The following is a 20,259-nucleotide window of genomic DNA, read 5'->3' on the forward strand; positions in this document are numbered from 1 at the left end:
CCCGGGTTGTTGACATTTTAAACAGTGTGTCGCAAACTCGTGAGCATCCTTAAACAATGATGACCAAAAAAAACCACTCGTTAAAACTTTTTGAGCGGTTTTCTGGCCACTAAAATGACCACCACACGCAGACGAATGTGCATGTTCCAACACTGATCTGACATCCTTCTCGAGTATGCATCTTCTAATCATCTGATCTGCACCAATCTTGAACAAGTCTGGATCATCTCAAATCTATTGTTTAGCTTGGGAAATCAACTGTTTCTTCTTTCTCTTTGGCCAATGCTCCGGTAGGTCACCTGAAAATTTAAAATTAACAATATGAGCAAACCGGGGATTTTGTGATACTGCCAAGATGTGCTCATCTGGGAAGGACTCGTTAATGGGCCCGTCTGTGTTCCCATTTTCCACCATAATTCGGGACAAGTGATCTGCAACAACATTTTCACTTCTTTTCTTGTCCCGAATCTCTAGATCAAATTCCTGCAGCAGCAAAACCCATCCGATGAGCCTCGGTTTTGCATCCTTCTTATCCATGGGGTACCTAACTGTAGATTGGTCAGAATAAATGATATCTTTACTTCCCCAAATATATGACATGAATTTATCTAGAGCATATACTACTGCTAGTAACTCTTTCTAGGTTGTTGTGTAATTCAATTGTGCATCCGAGAGAGTTCTACTTGCATAGTATATGGCAACGAGTTTTTTGTCAACCCGTTGACCCAAAACAGTCCCGACTGCATAATCACTTGCATCACACATTATTTCAAAAGGTAAACTCCAATCTGGTGATTGCAAGATCGGGGCCTCAACTAATTTCATTTTCAAAATATCAAAGGCCTTAGCACATTCATCATTAAAGTCAAACAGGGCATCCTTAAGTAATAAATTACATAAGGGTTTGGTAATATCACTAAAACCCTTAATAAACCGTCTATAAAACCCGACATGCCCCAAAAACGATCTAATGCCTTTGACATTGGCGGGATGAGGTAGAGTAGAAATGACTTGGACCTTAGCCCGGTCCACCTCGATCCCACGACTTGACATAGCATGGCCCAACACAATTCCCTCTTGGACCATAAAATGGCTCTTTTCCCAACTAAGAACCAAATTCGTTTCAACACATCTTTTCAAAACTTTTTCGAGTTGATTTAAACATGACTCAAAAGATGTGCCAAAAATCAAAAAATCATCCATAAAGATTTCTAAAGACTCCCCTACCATATCTGAAAAGATACTCATCATGCACCTCTGAAAGGTGGTGGGGGCGTTACATAGCCCGAATGGCATTCGCCTAAACGCGGATGTAACATACGGGCACATAAACGTTGTCTTCTCCTAATCTTCAGGATGAATAGCTATCTGGTTATACCCGGAATAACCATCTAAAAAGCAATAAAATTTCTGACCATATAGCTTTTCAACAATTAGATAGATAAACGGAAGCGGAAAGTGATCTTTCGATGTTGCCGCGTTTAGTTTTTGATAATCAATACAAATGCGCCACCCGGTTACCGGCCGGGTGGCGACCTCGTTACCTGAGTCGTCCTTGACGACTTGGATGTCCTCATTTTTCGGTACTGTATGTGTCGGGCTCACCCACGTGCTGTCTGATATGGCAAAGATAATGCCAGCATCGAACCACTTCAGCACTTTCTTCTTCAACACTTCCCTCATGTTCGGGTTCAACCTCCGCTGAGCATCGTGTGCGTGTTTGACAGCTGGATCTGTTAAAATTTTGTGCATCACAATTGTGGGACTGATTCCCTTCAAATCCGCTATCGTCCACCCGATTGCTTCCTTGTTTGCAACCAGCACTGCCATCAAAGCATTTTCCTGTTCAACAGATAAGTTAGAAGCTATAATAACATGTAATGTATTATTCTTACCAAGAAAGCATATTTTAAATGCTTTGGGAACTCTTTCAGCTCGACTTTTGGTGTTTCCAGTATTGACCGTTTCAACCCAGTATCAATCTTCTCGGGAAGTGGTTCCACCTGAAATGACCATGGTGGACGGTCTCCTCGCACAGTTGCGATCTCGGATCTCCATTTGTTTCTCCTCCTCTTCCAGCAACCTGTCTGTTTCCACCTGTAACCTGTCAAACAAAAAACACGTCTCCGTTGTGCCATCCGTGCTGACGACAGAGTCGTAAAGCGGGATGCACTCGTCAATGACAACGGCCATGAAGCACTCATCATCAACCGGAGAATTATCTCCACGTGTGAAAACATTAATCCTCAGCTTGCGGTTACCATATGCCATGCCAACAGTACCATTTCTGCAATTAATGTTAGCATTCGCGGTAGCCAAAAATGGTCTACCGAGGATAACCGTAGGCTGTTTGGTCCGTTCACCCGAAACATAATCGAGGACCAAAAATTCGACTGGAAAATAAAAGTCCTCCACCTTAACAATAACATCATTCAGTATTCCTCGGGGAATTTCGGTGTCTGGTCAGCCAGGACAACCGTGGTGGCGGCTGCCCGAAGCGGACCAAAATCATACTGATCGTATAGACTTCCCGAGAGAATACTAATACTAGCTCCAAGATCTAAAAGCGCCCGAGTCATTTTAAAATCACCCACTTGAATGGATATAACCGGCGTTCTCGGATCTTGTAGCTTCGGTGGATGCGAACCCGAAAGAATTGCACTCACGTATCGGTAAAATCAATTTGTTTAGGAATCTTATGAGTCCTTTTCTGTGTGCACAAATCTTTCAAGTACTTAGCATAGGCGGGGATTTGTTTTATGGCATCTAAAAGAGGAATGTTAATTTTTACTTGTTTAAACGTTTCCCACATTTCTTCTTGTTGCAGGCCTCGTTTTGATGTCTTCTTCGCCTTCGATAGCGCCAACAAAGCATCGGGATAGGGAACGGTTTTCACCTTCTCCTTGTCCTTAGAGCTGGTGGTGTCATCCTTCGGAACCGGGCTGTTAATTTTAGTTTCATATTTATTAGATTCAGTTAATTTTACCGATTCCGGCTCGTCATCACTGACGAGATTTTCATCAATCTCTTCCACCATCCCCTCAACCAATGATGGTGGAACCCCAACTTTATTATCAAAATTTTTACCACTACGTAAAATACTTACCTGATTGACGTGCTATTTCGAACTGGAACTGTAGTGGTTCGGGTCTACTGTAGTGTCGCTCAGGAGTTGGCCTGTATTCTTCTATAACTTTGCCACATCTACAGCGAGCTGACCAATCTGCTTCAACATCGTCTCTGAAGATTTATCTCGAACTCAAACTGCTATTTCGTTTCGGCCTTATGATCAGTCATGACTTTCAACAATGCATCCAACTTTGAATGAACCGATTCATCCGAATTTCCCGAGGACCCTTTCTGTTGATCCTGATTACTTGAAGAGTTTCCACCCCGGTTACTGTTTCTGTTGTACCCCCTATTCTGACTGTACGAACCCTGCTGCTGATAACCGCCCTGGAGGTAATTACCCTGCGACCTGTTCTGGCTCGTTCCCTGAAAATTCGGGTTCAACTGAGAAGACGCGTTCCTGTAGTGAATGTTCGGGTGATTCCTCAGTCCCGGGTTATATGTGTTTGAATTGAACCCTTGGCCTTTGGAATCCCCGTAAGCATAGTTAACCTCTTTAGTATCATCCTCCTCGTCATCATAAAACTTGGGGCAATTGCCCGAGTTCACCACAATCATCATACACCGGGAATTTAACTCCAACTTTCCCGACCTGTTTCTTTTTACCCTTTCTATATCCAGCTAGTTCACGTTCTAACTCAGCAATTATTTCAGATTCACTCGTGACTGACTTAACTGACCTGGAGGAATTACCACGTCTTCGTCTCTCACTTGTTGCTTCTGATTTTGAGTCTTCACACATAAACTCCAAAAAATCCCAATCATCCTCCTCTGGCTGTTTCAGCAACTGACCATTACACGAGGCCTTAAGATGCTTTCGGTCCTGGTATTTCAAACCATCAACAAAACACTTTACCAGTTCCCACAGTTCGATTTGGTGATGTGGGCATTTTTTGATCATATCTTTATACCTGGAAAAGGCTTCACGGAATAATTCACCAGAAAACTATGAAAAATTGTGAATTTCCGATCGGGCCTCGCTGGTCTTCGACTGTAAATAAAATTCATTTAGAAACACCTGCTGCATCTCGGCCCAATTGCTGATACTGTGCATCGGCAGCGAATTAAACCAGAGTTTTCTTTGTCTTTCAATGAAAACTGGAATAATCGCAACCGAACCTCATCTTGATCAAACGTACCATCACCAATAGACCCGCAAATAGCCGAAAATCAGTCAAGTGAGAATACGGGTCCTCCGAAGCCATCCCGTGGAAATTAGGAACAATGTTGATGTAAGATGGCCGGGACTTAAAAGTTTGTTGTCCCGGCACTCGTTCGTGTGAGACCAACGAGGATGCTCCATCTGTGATAGCCGGTCTGAACCGACTGTTAACACCATGAACCGGGGCCATATAATTCCTCCTGAGCCCCTCGAGGTTCGCCAAACCGCCCCAGTTAACCTGAATACCACGAACTCTTTTGGGCCTTTACGTCCGATTCACCCTGTCTCGACCCCTTCCGTTTATGTTAACTGCTTCAGCCCGTCTTCGATTAACTGGCTCTTCCACTTCTTCATCCCCATTATCATCACCCACTTCTTCGGGTTCCACAACCTCGTTCACGGGCTCAACCGCCCGACTTCTTCTAACCCACCGATCTACCTCGTTCTCAATCTCAAAATCCTCGTTCCTATTATTATTTTCCCCCTCTTCTACGTTTTCTGTCGGAATACACGGTTGAACATCATCGATATTTATCCGAACTCTTCGGTTGGGGTTATTATTTGGAACGGATGGTTCGGTTTGGTCAAAGTTGGGGTTTAGGTTTCGGTTTCGGTTAAGGTTTCGGGTTCTGGAAGCACAAGCTGAGTGATTTTGGTCATTTTGGTTATTGAAGTTTGGTGGGTCAGGTATGTTATCTGGGTTAAACGTGTTATTTTGTGGGAGTGGGTCTTGGTTCCGGTTCTGGTTTTCGTTTTAGTTCTGGTCCTCGTTTTGGTTTTGGTTCTGGTTCTGATCTTCCATCACTGAATTTCTATTCTGAACTCGGTTCTGTCGAGCTAACCTCTCAATTTTGGGCCCGTAAATTAACGGAGACTGTCGGGCCAAGTGGCGGGTGCGTATAAATCTGTTATCTGCATAACTAACACAACCCGCGTAAAATAAAGAAAAATAAAATTTAAACTGAAAATCAAAGCTAAAATTAAAACTAAAATAAACACAAAAATCAACTAACACGAATTACACTAAGCGCACCAACTCCCCGGCAGCGGCGCCATTTTGATGATCGTTGTTCAAGTCAATCAAAAACCTATTTAAACTACCTAGATAGGATAAGTAAGGTATCGTATCCACCAGGAATGTGTGGTCAATGTAATCGTGTAAACAGTTTCAATATTATGAAGTAACTGGCTTTAGTGTTGATCACACAAGCAATTTAAGTGAATTTAGAGAATTAAGTAACAAGCAAGTAAACGAGTTTCAAGCAGTTAACAAAGCAAATCACACCCGGGAATTCTAGTAAGCAACCTACAGTTATCTCATGCAACCTAACAGATAAATTATTAATGATTAACTACTGACTAATCAATCAGACAAAACCTTAGACATCAACAATCACTTTACACACGGCATTGGATCAAACAGTCCTTGCCAGTGTGGCTCAGTTAAGGGAAATCGTATGTTTTATCGTATTCAATCTAACCAAACAATCATATGATCAATTATTTAGCAACTGGTAACAAATCGTTCAGACAAACGTAAACCTAAACCGACTGAAGACACAGAAATACCAAACATCAATAATCATATATCAATCATCAATAATGATACAAGAATGTTCTTAATCACATGAGAAAAACTATATAAATTACAAACTTTACATCCCGGGTGCGATTCTAGGAGATTAGCTGAGCCTTGACATCGTTAAATCTTCAATTCGGATTATATAGATCAAGTGTGAGGTCTTGGGATGATCTAGGATGGTTAAAATCGCCTCTTGGAGCTGCTGGAAATCGCCTTTGGTCGTTAAAAACGATTTAGGGTTGTTTTTGATGAAAAGTTTGATATAAAACCCTAGCTCCCGTCTGACCACCCCATCGCGATACGCGATGGGGTCTTCAATGGTCCATCGCGTATTGCGATGGACCGGAAAGTCAACAGATATTTTAAATCCCATCGCGATACGCGTTGGGTCCTCAAGCAAGCCCATCGCGTATCGCGATGGGTCTTGTCACTAGCAAACTTCATTATCTTGTCTCGTTTTGCGTGCTGGACATCCCGGGTTCTTCATTCTGTGCCACAATAGGTCCAAATTGAATACTTTAATGCATGTGACTTGAAATCCAATAATGCACGTATGAAGTATCGAAGTTCCTAAAATAAATGATTAAAACTAAATAATAAACGAGCGAAAACATATACAAATTAACCGACTATCACTAAGTAAGTCTACATATCGAACCCATGAGACTTTTTTAATTACATAAATTAACTAATTAGACTCGACAAACTAACACGACTATTTATTTTATAATTATTAAAAGGTGGTTTTAAATTACTTAATATTAACTAATAAAATAACTATTTAAGAAAAGACAAGTAATAAAACACAAGAGAATTTAGTTCAACTGATTCCGATGATGATGAAAAATACCTAGACTGGAATCCCCAAAGTTTCAATTATCAAATAGTTGGAAAGTACTTGTTATGATACTTGTATCATAAAATAGTCACTTAAAAGAAAACTCAAACAGAATCCCTGACCCTTCTCAAGAAGACACCTATGGGTTTCTAATAACTTTTAAGACACAACAGTTTTATATATTAAACTCCATTACGGTTATTTAACTAATTATGAACGACTACCTTTATAATGAAATCCTACCTTACAGCGTGGAAATTAAAGGTAATTTAATAAACTCAATTGGCTCGCTAGAAAATGTTAATCAATCAAATCTAGACAGGCTCTTTAAGAAGAACTAAATCTAGCAATCTGAATTAACAAAGATCTAACAGATAACCTATCACCTTACAACTTTTTAGGTCAGCGGCAAACTTTTATTTGTTTGACTAATAATATTATTCCTACGACTTATTCGAATTCAATCACAAACAAGTCAGAAACACACAGTAGATTACCTAACAAAATCCTATCATAAGAAACAATCACCAAGGATAATGTTGTAACAACTCGGGTTTTCGTTTAAATTATTAATAATCAATACCCGACCCATTTTCGTTTTCGGGTCATTTTTAATCAACAACACATCACAATTATCAAGCTAATATTATTTTATTATTATAGTTATTATATATAATTAATTTTTATAAATATAACTTTCAATCTTAAGCATTTTTCACCCTAAACTAAGTTTAATCTCATTTTGTTTCCACACAATAACTTCAGGGACCAATCTGCAAATTTAATTAAACAATATATATATTATAACCAGAATCCTTATCCAAACCCGTTAACCCAGGATCTAGACCCGTATCCAACTCCTAACTCAACCCGTATGATTTCTTGACCCTTAATCCTCTCTTTATACTTGTAAATCGTTTATTATATCTCAACAAGCTATACCGACAATCTAATTAAGCATACAAGATATCTATTAATACGAATTACCTAATAATCGAACTGTCCTTATAAAAAAAATTGGGGATTTACTATCACTCTTCATATTATTACAATTAATCTGGTGTTCAGCGTCTTCTGGACCTCGCCATCATTAACCCAAAGCTTAATTATATTACACGAACTTACTGTTATGATTTTGGAATCCATTTTGTGCCGGAAACTTTCTACTCGTCGTTCTTTATCAATTAGTCGTCTTTAAAGGTAATTAAACTATTTCACAAGTTTGTTTCTACTCACCAATCATTAACCCTAATGTTAATTAAACCAAAAACAAACGGATTGAACGATTTCAAGAATTAGGGTTTATAATCCCTTTGGGTTAAAATCAGTTTTTGAATGTAATTACTTGTTTTCAGATATTACTCAGTTGTTTAGTTAGCTCAACAGGTTGCACGTGTGGGTGGTTAACTACTGTGAGTCGGCCGGACGCGGGTTCGAGCCCTGGCCAGCGCATGTTTTTTTTTATAAATGTTATTTTGGATATTTATTTATTAATTAAATTGTTAAAATCAATACCAATGACAAATAAACTTTATTTTGCAAAACCCACACGTCTAGCTTGACGTAGCTTGTTGTGAGCAACTTTATGAATCATTAAGTATAAATTTTATATATATGTATATAAACTGTTTTTAAATAAAAATGCATAATATTAATAAACACGTTAAGTATGCATTTATCACTCGTTCATAAACTAATTTTCGTTAGGGACTAAAAATACATATTCATCTAAATATTATTATTATATTATTAAATTTAATTAATAATTTTTTTATATATTATAAGTATATGTTAAATACTTATATATTGGATTGTATTTATTCAAAAATTTCCAAGTATATCTGATCTTTAATTAAATTATTTTATTTTAATTATCTATTTAATTATATATATATACAAATATTATTATAAGTAAATTTTATATTAAATCTATATATTTTAAATTATTTCAAGTATAAGCAATGGTATTTTTTATAAAAATAATCATTTTATAGATATATGATAATCAATAATATTAATCCTTGCAATAATAATCACTATAGAAATCAATCTTTCGATCAATAAATATTCTAATCACAAATCATAACTCAAGTCACCGAAATCCTAATTCATTATACGCGTTATATCGTTTATAATTAATTTATATTGTATTACATATAACTATGAAATCCTTGTCGATTCATTCCGAATGGTTTAGTTGTTTACTACCCTAACATACTCATTTGTATTTCGTTCATCTAATCAGGTGAGTATCTCACTCCCCTGTTGTACTTTCTATAAACTTTTTGGGGGACATATGCGTATTTACACTACTTTCGTATTATTATTATTATTATCCACATTAGCAACGGTTATCCTTGTGTGTATATCAGTTTATGCCTAACTTTCTATTTGCTTACTTGCTTTATTTTACCGCATTCGGAGAGGTCCATCATTATTGTACGATCATACGATTGTCGTAGTAGCCGACATCCAATCGCATGACAATGGTTTCACTGACAACTCATTTTTGGTAACCAATGCCCGATTCGCATGGCAACGGTTTAGCCATATCTTTATTATTTGTTTGAATTGTGTACATGCTATAGCTTAATTGTTATATCACAGGTTGCAGTTTGCATTTTCTTTATATATTATATTATATATCACTTTACTGGTATTTTACTCACTCAACCTCGTGTTGACAAAATCTATTTTATTTTGTGCACATATGCAGGTTTAGATTTAATTCTTTGAAAGCTTTGGTAGAGATTTAACTGGTGCATTAAGTTAGAGGAATATTATCAAGACATAAATTTTGAACTTATTTATTTTGATGATTTGTAGTTTGTCTGGTGGAACAGTTTGTATTGTTGGAATATTTAATTGAAATTAATAGATATTTTCATTTTCAAATTATTGCATGATAGTACCTTGAGAGTTGTGAGCAATCAGCTCACGCCCCGACATTTCCTCCTTAGGTTGGGGTGTGACAAATGTGGAATAATAAAACTAGATCAAACATGACCAAGTACACATATGCATCAATTAAATAAACCAAATAATTTACTGATTCATAAAACCATAACAAAAAGTAATAATCCAACTAATATCAAACATCAACAAAAGTTCATCGATAGCCTAAGCAGTCTATAATGTTTAGCTTGGACTCGGAAAATCAAACAAAATAATACTGAAAGAAAACATGGTGAAAATAATGAAAACATAAGATTAAAGGTGATAAAACCCGTAGTCTTCAATCTCGAACGTAAAACTCTTCATTGGATTATTCCTTGCCTTCAAAACCGCCAAATAACTCAAATATAATCTCCAAGAAACTCCAATTCGTCTAGTGGTTGTAGGATCTTTTTCAGGTTAAGGTTAAGGGTGTTTATATAGTGAAATTGGGCCCAAAACTTGACCAAAATGGAACTTTATGGAAATATTGTGTTTAGGCGCCGCACGACCAGCATAGAAAAGCTGGTCGCGCGGCGTGCATCAATATATCAAGATGCCTATGATTATGGCATTGAAATTTAGTTAAATTGAGTTAATTTATATGCGCTTAACATACTAAGGAATTGTGTGTGGTGGGAGGAGATACCTAGCTTTTAAACTGATGGTTCAATTTGTTTATATAATGTTTGATATTGTCATTTCTTTTTATTTTTTGTTAATTCTAGTTAAAATAGAAATTTGTAGTAGTTATGTTACTGTGAGAAGGTGTAATGTAATAATCCTAATATCTATATATTTTAATAGGAATTTGTAGTAGTATATGAGTTTTCTTAATTACGTGTGATTGAACTAGAACTTTATTTGGTAACTGTGACATTAGCTACTTTTTTCATTCATTTGGATTGAACTGTACAAGGATAATCACATAATGGTGTTTGTATACAATTATATAATAAAGAATCACGAGAACAAAATAAGAGTTCTGAAAAGTCCATAAGAGTTTTGAGAAGTCTTATATTTATCGAACTCTAGCCCAAAATTGTTATCATAAGTACTTTTTATTTAATTTAAGTATATGGGTATAATAGTAAAAGTGTAACTTTCTTTACTTTTTCTTCATACTCGAGAACACATAAAATGTTAATATCATTTCTTTTAATTAAACTCGAGAACACGAAATAAAATCATATCTTTTTCTTTTTTTTCCCTTCTTTTCTATCCTCATTCCCCTTTCTTTCTCTTCTTTTTTGAAAAGAAACTCGGAAACATAGGCTATGTTCCAAAGTCTCATTTAGCAATGGAAAGGAAAAGAAAGTGGAATAAACAAGGGAGGAAAGGTGTTCCAAAGATTATTTTAAGGAAGGATAAAATGAGAAAAGAAAAGAAAGTGATAAAAATTTATACCAATTTCTTTCCTTCCAAATCGGAAGGAATAGGTGAGAAAGGAAAAGTGGACATTCTAATCAAACATAAAATTACCATATTGTGCTCTTCTTTTTGTATTAGGTCATATACTTGTTTCATGTTTCTAAACCTAAGATGCCATCACCATGTCTTCTTCTAAGCACGCCAAGCAACCCTTCCTTAATCAGGTATTATCATTTGCTTTATAACACTTTGTTTTGATTTTTACATGTTATTCGATTGTAGCAATCAAGTTAGTGATGGTTTCTCTTGTGTTGAGTTAATTAAGCTTGCTAAAAAAGTTTTGAAGCAACTAATGATAATGTTATGCACCAAAACAACGTCAAATCTTTATTTATTGCATAACTTAGTTTCTATTGATCAAATTTGTTACAGAATTTTTTTGAAAGTGTTTAAAAATAATTAAAAACTTATATAAATTGATTAATATATAATAAACGAGCCGAACCCGAGCTTGAAAAAAAAATTCACAAGCCAAGCTCGAGCTTTAAAAGAGTAACTCGAATCGGTCGAGCTCGTCGAGCTCGTATACGCCCCTATTATCACATTAACCGCAAATGAGCATTGGTGTTTGAAAATATTGATGTTATTTAGTATTTTCTATATATCATAGTTATTATATTAAACATTTGTAGTTCAATATTTTTAGCAATATATCCTTTTAATTTTGTTCTAATGTAGGAAGTTATCATGACCAAACAAGAAGGCAGTAGAAACATTGGTAAGAAGGAACACTTCAAATGGACAGAGATGATGGATGATGCATTCATTCAAGAGATGATAACACAAAAGGATAAGGACAATAGGATAAGCGGAACATGCACCTCACTAGCATACACTAATATGATTGAGAAGCTAACTACAAAGCTTCAAATGCATTTTACCAAAAATCATTTAATGTATCGTTTAAAAACATTGAAAGGCCATTTTTCTCAATGGTACAATATGTTTCAAGGAACTTCATTGAGTGGTTTCTCATGGAATTATGAGACTCAACTAATTGTGGCTGGGGAAGAAGTTTGGGCTAAATTAATAATTGTAAGAGTTCTAGTTGTTTTCATAAAACAAATACTTAATCAATTATAATAACACTAATTATATTTATTTTTTGAATAGTCAAAGCCTGATGCTATAACGTTGAAGACGAAAAAAGTGTCAAACTACAATGAAATGTTAGAACTATTTGGAAAGGATAGGGCATCCGGTGCACGTGCTGAAACCGCTAAAGAATGAAATGTTCGATTGCTGGAAAAATGACAATATTAAAGTAGAAACAATTTCTGAATTGCATGACTTACTAGCTTCCAAAGAAGTGACTCTAGAGAACCAATGCAACTTTGATGAAGCCTGATGCTATAACATTGAAGACGAAAAAAGTGTCAAACTACAATGAAATGCTAGAACTATTTGGAAAGGATAGGGCATCCGGTGCATGTGCTGAAACCACTAAAGAATGAAATGTTCGATTGCTGGAAAAATGACAATATTAAAGTAGAAACAATTTCTGAATTGGATGACTTACTAGCTTCCAAAGAAGTGACTCTAGAGAACCAATGCAACTTTGATGATGATATTCAAGTGTTAGATTTTGTGGTTTCTCCACCCAAGCCGTCTTCAAATGCAAAAAATGTAAAAGTAAAAAAAGAAAACTAAAGCAAGAATATGAAGTTGAAGCGTTTAACTCGAAACTTGTGAATTGCCTTGACAATGTGGCTAATATTATTTCAGAAGGCAATAAAATATTGGCAGAAATGAAAGAAATATTTGATCAAGCTTATCATCGGGAGTTTACGGGTGAGGAAACTTGTAACGAATTGGAGCCAATGGGTTTGGAATCTAATGATTTGCCTGCGTGCATACTAAAAGTCAGTTAAGCTGAATGATTTCTAGTTAAATATGCAACATACATTACATTCAGATACATACTTATACGTATCCGAAGACACATATTAATTTCTTAACATACTTATACTTCATACCTATATACATACATACATACATACATACATACATACATACATACATACATACATACATACATACATACATACATACGTATGTACGTACGTACATACATTATACTTTCATTCTTTCATACATTATACTTTCATTCTTTCATACTTTCATACTTTAATACTTTTCATACTTTCTTGTTTTAGTCTACTAATACATACATAATTATCATTACGTTTTAAAGAGCATTTCACCCTACATACCTCGGATATTATTAGGGTCTGGTGCCCTTCATCCTCGGATATTATAAGGGTCTGGTGCCCTTCATCCTCGCATATTATTAGGGCCCGGTGCCCTTCATCCCCGGATATTATTAGGGTCTAGTGCCGTTCATCCTCGGATATTATTAGGGTCTGGTGCCCTTCATCCTCGAATATTATTAGGTTTGGTTCCCTTCTTGCCATATAACCATACATTATCTTCTTTATATTTATATTTATATTTATATTTATATACTTTCACACATATACTTAATCCTTTCTATATCATTCATTAACAATCACATATCATACACTTACCACTTAAGGCAAGTGTAAATCCAAAATGGATCCCCTTTTAACCCTTAAAGTTTTCGGCCAAGGTTAATCAAACCGAAAACTTTGGGTTTTTGTCCTAACAAAATAATTAATCATCCAAATGACTTAATTCTTCAAGATTACCACATCCATGTAAAGTATAATCTTGAAAAACCAAGAGATAACCAAAAGCCCCAAAAACTTTCGGCCGTATGGTGAACCATACCTTAAAACCCGAAAATCTTTAAAACTATTCTAGCAGGTATCCGTATAAGCGGCTCTTAATGCCATTGTTGGGTTTTAACAAGATTATAAAAGTCATATAAACCCATTTATATGAGAAACGCAGTGGATAAATAAGTTTTAAATCTTGTCAATTTGAAGAATATAAAACCGATTTTATATGCAAAACCCAAGCCCCGGATTCATATACGAATTTGTGTGCTTACTAATATATAAACAACCATAGGGTGTTTATGTAATAGCTTCAAGAGTCTAAGAAAATGAAGGAGATTAAGATATGAATGGCTAGTCTTCAAGATAGAAGAACCTCAGACTTTTTTACCATTCAAGCTTCCAACAAACACCTTTGTTATGCTAGGATTTACACTTGAAAACACCTCTTTGTTCCTCTTAGTCCTTGGCCGAAAATAGAGAGAAAGATGAGAGAGTTTTCTTGCTTCTTGTGTGTGTGTGAAGAGAGAGAGAGAGAGAGATGAGCAACCAAATGCACCACACAAATCAACCAATGAATTATAGTGCATATCTTGGAATAAATAAAACAAATAAGTGAGGAGAGAGAGGGGGAAAAGGTGTGCAGCCAAAAGATACCCTCCCAAGTATTTCAAAATAAAATATCTCTCAAGACTTAAGTTATATTATTCAAGTATAATGCAAAATCCAATATGCATTGCATGTTGTTATTTAACCAACTTAAATAACATAGTACATGCAAAATACAGTAAGTCTTGCATATTGTTATTTAACCAACTTAAATAACATGATATATGCAAAATGCAGTAAGTCTTGCATATTGTTATTTAACTAACTTAAATAGCATTACCAGTAATATGCAAAATTAAAAATCTCTCATAACATAAATTATCCATATAATTTATTTATTACACAAGTGCAAATATTTAGAAACTCAATTTCCAAATATTCTAAGTGTTAATTTTTATTTGTTAGATCATATCTTAAATAAATATCGTGGTGTTTGTCTAGCTTGTTATTAGGTATGACCTGACTTGGATCATAACGTACTAGCCACATCAACTCTAATATCTGTCTTGGGCAGACCGATTCCAACAATCTCCCACTTGCACAAGATGCATAGAAGATTGATGCAAGTAGCAAATACCGCATAACAACGGTTTACTACCCCTAATACGTATGACGAAGTGCCATTAAATAACATCATCCCTTTCAAGTCCCTCACTTGAAATTATTTAGGTGAATCTATCATTTATACTTTTACCGCAGATGTCATGTCAAATCCAAAGACACAGAGTGATCATTCTCTGCTGATTTAACTTAGCAGGCCATTGACATCTTACTCTCAACGAATAAGAGGGACAAATTCCATTTTGACTACATACGTCTCTCACAATCACCTCGTACCATACCTGATCTTAGCTGTAACACCCCGTAACCGCAGCGGAAACGTACACGGGATGCAACAGACACATCTGATATCAACAGCATTGCTTATAAAGAAAATGCCACTACATTAATTTATAACATATTACATTGTTGCGAGTTTCATTACTGTCTAGGTGTTACACACATATTTTACCGATAAGACATTAATAAATTCATTACAAAACATAGAGCAGCAAGCTTCCAACAGGTAGCACAGATAGTTAAGCACACATCAATCAATCCAACTTGGGCATACCTAGAAAACATGTAAAGAAAACGGGTCAACTACGAATAGTTGGTGAGTTTCACTAATTTAAATAAACACTGACAAATCATTTTAACAATCATTTATTAACAATATAATCATGCTGGGAACTATGTTACCCCAGAACATTTCCATTAACTTCCTGGGAACTATGTTACCCCAGAACAATAATAACCCCTGGGAACTATGTTACCCCAGAACAATAAATACCCCTGGGAACTATGTTACCCCAGAACAATCACAACCTCTGGGAACTATGTTACCCCAGGACAATAATAACCCCTGGGAACTATGTTACCCCAGAACAATAATAACCCCTGGGAACTATGTTACCCCAGAACAATAACACATGATAAACATTTTATATATTCTGTGCATCAGACCATATATATATAAATGTACAAGTATTTCCATACGATCGGTATGTACTTAAATACTTTAAATAAGACATGTTTTCCGCCCCGGGAAAATATAATTAAAACAATTCATTAAAAGGGGCTCGTGAAAACTCACCTTCTGTGAGTCGGTGAGTAATACAAGGAACAGCTACGTGCCTGGATCTGTAATATAATATCTAGTCGTTACTATATAATTCCCATAACTTAAATACGTATCAATCGGTACATCTGGGAACATTGTTAACCCAGTACTGTACTCGATTCGGGGACTATGTTAACCCCGTGACACTTCTAAGGACTCAGATTGTGACATTGCTTAGAGTTTGACAGTCAATTTAGTTAAGGTGATGAAATTATAGCTCGGTTTGACACCCCGTTTGGCCGTGGGGCCCGTTTCCGGTATTTCGGTGCCGGAAACGGTAAAATCGGGTAAAATTACCCAAATCATCCGAATTATTTTCGGATGATTTATTTTTACTTGATTTACTTAGATTTATGAAAATAGTCCATTTTTAAAGTTTTCGTGTACCAGTCAGCTCGCTTATGCGAACTTTGCCGGTTTACACGTTTTATGCTTTAAAAACTTGTTTTTATGTTCTTTTTAGCACAAATAATTACCCGATTAGTCTCGGGTCTTGAAATTTTGTACAAAACTTAATTTGACAGTAAGGAATTTTGTAAAATTTTTCCAGATTTATTTTCCTATATTTACATTTATTTATCTATTTTTAAATCTTATTAAAACACTAAATATATCAAAAATACCAAAACACTTTAGAAAAATCCCAAATTTTTCTGGGATGATCTCTATCATCCTCATAACTTCCTGGAATTTTTCCAGATTTATTTTCCTATATTTACATTTATTTATCTATTTTTAAATCTTATTAAAACACTAAATATATCAAAAATACCAAAACACTTTAGAAAAATCCCAAATTTTTCTGGGATGATCTCTATCATCCTCATAACTTTCTGGAATTTTTCCAGATTTATTTTCCTATATTTACATTTATTTATCTATTTTTAAATCTTATTAAAACACTAAATATATCAAAAATACCAAAACACTTTAGAAAAATCCCAAATTTTTCTGGGATGATCTCTATCATCCTCATAAATTTCTGGAATTTTTCCAGATTTTAAAACTTATTTTTCAAGCCATTTTCACCCAAAACCGAGCTAGAAAGCCCTAGAACTCGTTTCACCGAAAAGCCTACTTAGACTTTTCCAACTGAGCTCAAATTTTGTGGGTGACTTTTATATGTTATAAAAAGCTTATCTTAAATTTTCCGGAATTTTTCATCATGTTTTGCTATTTTTCACTATTTTTGGCCAAAACCGAGCATTAAATTCACCAAATATTCATCTTTTATCCAAAAATTACCAATAATTCACAGATCTCATATTTTCATGTGTAGATCATCTCTGTGAAATTTCGTGACCCGACTCTAAGCACACGAAAATCTGTCCAAATTTCATAAACACCCGAAAACCGAACTATCTTGTGTTTTCTAGCTTTAGATCGCAAGGATCTCAGTTTCTAGCCTTTGCTAGCCGCTAGATACAACACTTACAAGCACAATAACACTATACCAAGCAAACTATACCAACAATCAAACCATTTCTTTCAAAGTGTCGGTTTTTATATAAAAACAAAGGTTTTAACCGTAAAAATCCGTTCTCGGCTCTTTTACTCATTTCTTGGACCAAGATCCCTTATATAACATGTATACATCTCTTGATCATGCAAGAGTCGGTTTCATCTCGGGTTTTCACCCATCTTTCACTTGGAAACTCATTTTAACAAGATTTTAACCGTAAAAATTCGTTATAAACTCTTTTAACTCATCACTTGGATCAAGATCCTTTGTATAACTTGTATACATCACTTGATCATGCGAGAATCGGTTTCAACTCGGGTTTTCACCCATTTTTACATTTGAAACCTCCTTTTCTCAAGATCATGAAGTTAGAAAACAAAATTCAAGCTTAAAAACATATGTTATACCTTCAAATCTTGGTTAGAACTTGGGTTTTTGGATGAACTTTGAAGGGTTTAGAGAGTTGAGAGAGTTTTGATGTGTAGAAAAAAGAAAAATGAATTGATTATGGATGTAAAGGGACCGATCGGTCCACCATATGGGTGGGGGGTGGGTCCCACAAATCCATTCTAAGCCACAAATTCGGATTACGCAATCCGGATAATGTTGTGGATAATCTGGTTCAGTTCGTTTCTCGTTTAAACTCGTAATTCGGCTTAAAACAAGCCTAAAATGGTTGTTTTTCGGGTTAAAAATAAAATTTACCTAAAACTGATTTAAAAACTTTAAAAACTTAACCCATGACATTAAAACATCATATTATTAATAATTAAGCATCTTTTTCGGCTTGATTGATCGTCTCATGCTTGGTTTGGTGTTAAAGGTTTCGTTTATCGTACCGACGTACTAATAAATCGAAATCCTTTTTCTGTGCTATAATTTACTTATCCCGAAGCATTAATACCTCGTAAATATCACTAAACATTATATACTTCGTCTATAATGTAATTCCCGATTCGTTCGGGTTTCAATAACCGATCATTGATTAATTGTAATTCCAATACGATTCACTATATAATTGAGTATGATTCACACTGTGAACCATATATATTCGTATCAATGTGCTATAACTTATATAATCAATATTAAATAGCACGTAAATAGTATATACCGGCTAGGGTATACCTGGATTTGCCGGAATCGTTACATTCTCCCCCCGTTATAAAAATTTCGTCCTCGAAATTTTACGCGTCAACTACTTCCTTTTGAGGAAATAGGTGGGGGTATTTCTTCCGAAATTCGTCCTTTCGTTCCCAAGTAAATTCTGGGCCTCGTTGCGAATTCCATCTAACTTTGACCAACGAGATCTTATTGTGTCTAAGTTGCTTGATTTTACCGTCCACTATTTCGATGGGCTCCTCTACGAAGTTGAGCCTATCACTTATTTGAACACCCTCTAAGGGTAACACCGATGTCTCATCAGCCAGACATCTTTTCAAATTTGACACATGAAACACGTTATGAACTGCACTCAGTTCCTCAGGCAGTTCTAGTCGGTAAGCTACCGGACCGATCTTTGCAGTAATAATGAATGGTCCAATATATCTAGGGGCCAACTTCCCCGCCTTTCCAAATCTGACCACTCCTTTCCAGGGTGATACTTTCAGATATACTTTTTCACCCTTCTCAAATGACAACGGTTTTCGACGGGTATCGGCATAACTCTTCTGCCGGTCCCGCGCGGCTTTTAGGTTGTTCTTAATTTCAAGAATCTTGCTGGTCGTCTCCTGGACCAGATCCGATCTAATGACCTGCGGGTCTCCCACTTCAGACCAGCAAAGTGGTGATCGGCACTTCCGCCCATACAATGCTTCATAAGGTGCTGCCTTTATACTGCTATGGTAACTGTTATTATAGGAAAATTCAACGAGTGGGAGATGTTGATCCCAATTTCCCTTAAAGTCCAGTACGCAGGCACGAAGCAAATCCTCCAAAGTTTGAATGGTCCTCTCAGACTGACCATCGGTCTGAGGGTGGTAAGCTGTGCTTAGGTCAATACGTGTTCCCAACGCTTCTTGGACAGCTTGCCAAAGTTTGGAGGTGAAATGGCTATCCCTATCGGAGATGATCGAGATGGGGATGCCATGACGAGACACTATTTCATTTATATAAATTTGCGCAAGTCTCTCGGTGTTATAATTATTTCTAATTGGAATAAAATGTGCCGATTTGGTTAATTGATCCACGATTACCCAAATTGCATCATGACCTCGGGGCGTCTTGGGGAGGTGTGTCACAAAATCCATTGTGATCTGCTCCCACTTCCATTCCGGAATTTCCGGTTGTTGCAACATTCCCGAAGGTTTCTGGTGCTCCGCCTTAACCCTCGCACACGTCGTACACTTGCCGACGTATGTGGCTATATCCTTTTTCATACCTGGCCACCAGTAAAATTCTTTCACATCCTGGTACATTTTATCAGATCCCGGATGTATGGAATATTTCGACTTATGCGCTTCGTCCATGATTAATTCACGAAGGTCATGGAGGGTCGGAATCCAAATCCGACCTTTGAAATAGAGAATTTCGTCCACACGTTGTTCGAAATTCTTCTCGTTCCCGAAAAGTCCTTCTTTATCCAATTGGTCCTCTTTCAACGCCTCGCGTTGAGCGACTCGAATCAAATCCGAAAGGTTCGACTGGACTATCATCCCCAACGCTCGCACGCGTAGTGGTTTGACTCGATCCTTTTGTAACGATTCCGACAACTCCAGGTATACCCTAGCCGGAATATACTATTTACGTGTTAT

The 20,259-nt window shown here is 36.1% G+C and overlaps 1 protein-coding gene across 1 annotated transcript in view; it reads left to right on the forward strand.

Annotated features, from left to right (window-relative positions):
* The first annotated feature begins 12,531 nt into the window (after positions 1-12,531).
* Positions 12,532-20,259, forward strand: part of LOC143624496 (uncharacterized) — a 78,443-nt gene continuing 70,715 nt past the window's right edge. Inside the window, exon 1 of the mRNA XM_077095128.1 lies at positions 12,532-12,702. Within this exon, the coding sequence (XP_076951243.1) occupies positions 12,532-12,702 (171 nt within the window). The remainder of the gene's footprint in view (positions 12,703-20,259) is intronic.

Source organism: Bidens hawaiensis, unplaced genomic scaffold, assembly GCF_021521415.1.
Source record: "Bidens hawaiensis isolate Kalapana, Puna unplaced genomic scaffold, B.hawaiensis_p1.1 tig00003822_1, whole genome shotgun sequence".
Lineage (NCBI taxonomy): Eukaryota > Viridiplantae > Streptophyta > Magnoliopsida > Asterales > Asteraceae > Bidens > Bidens hawaiensis.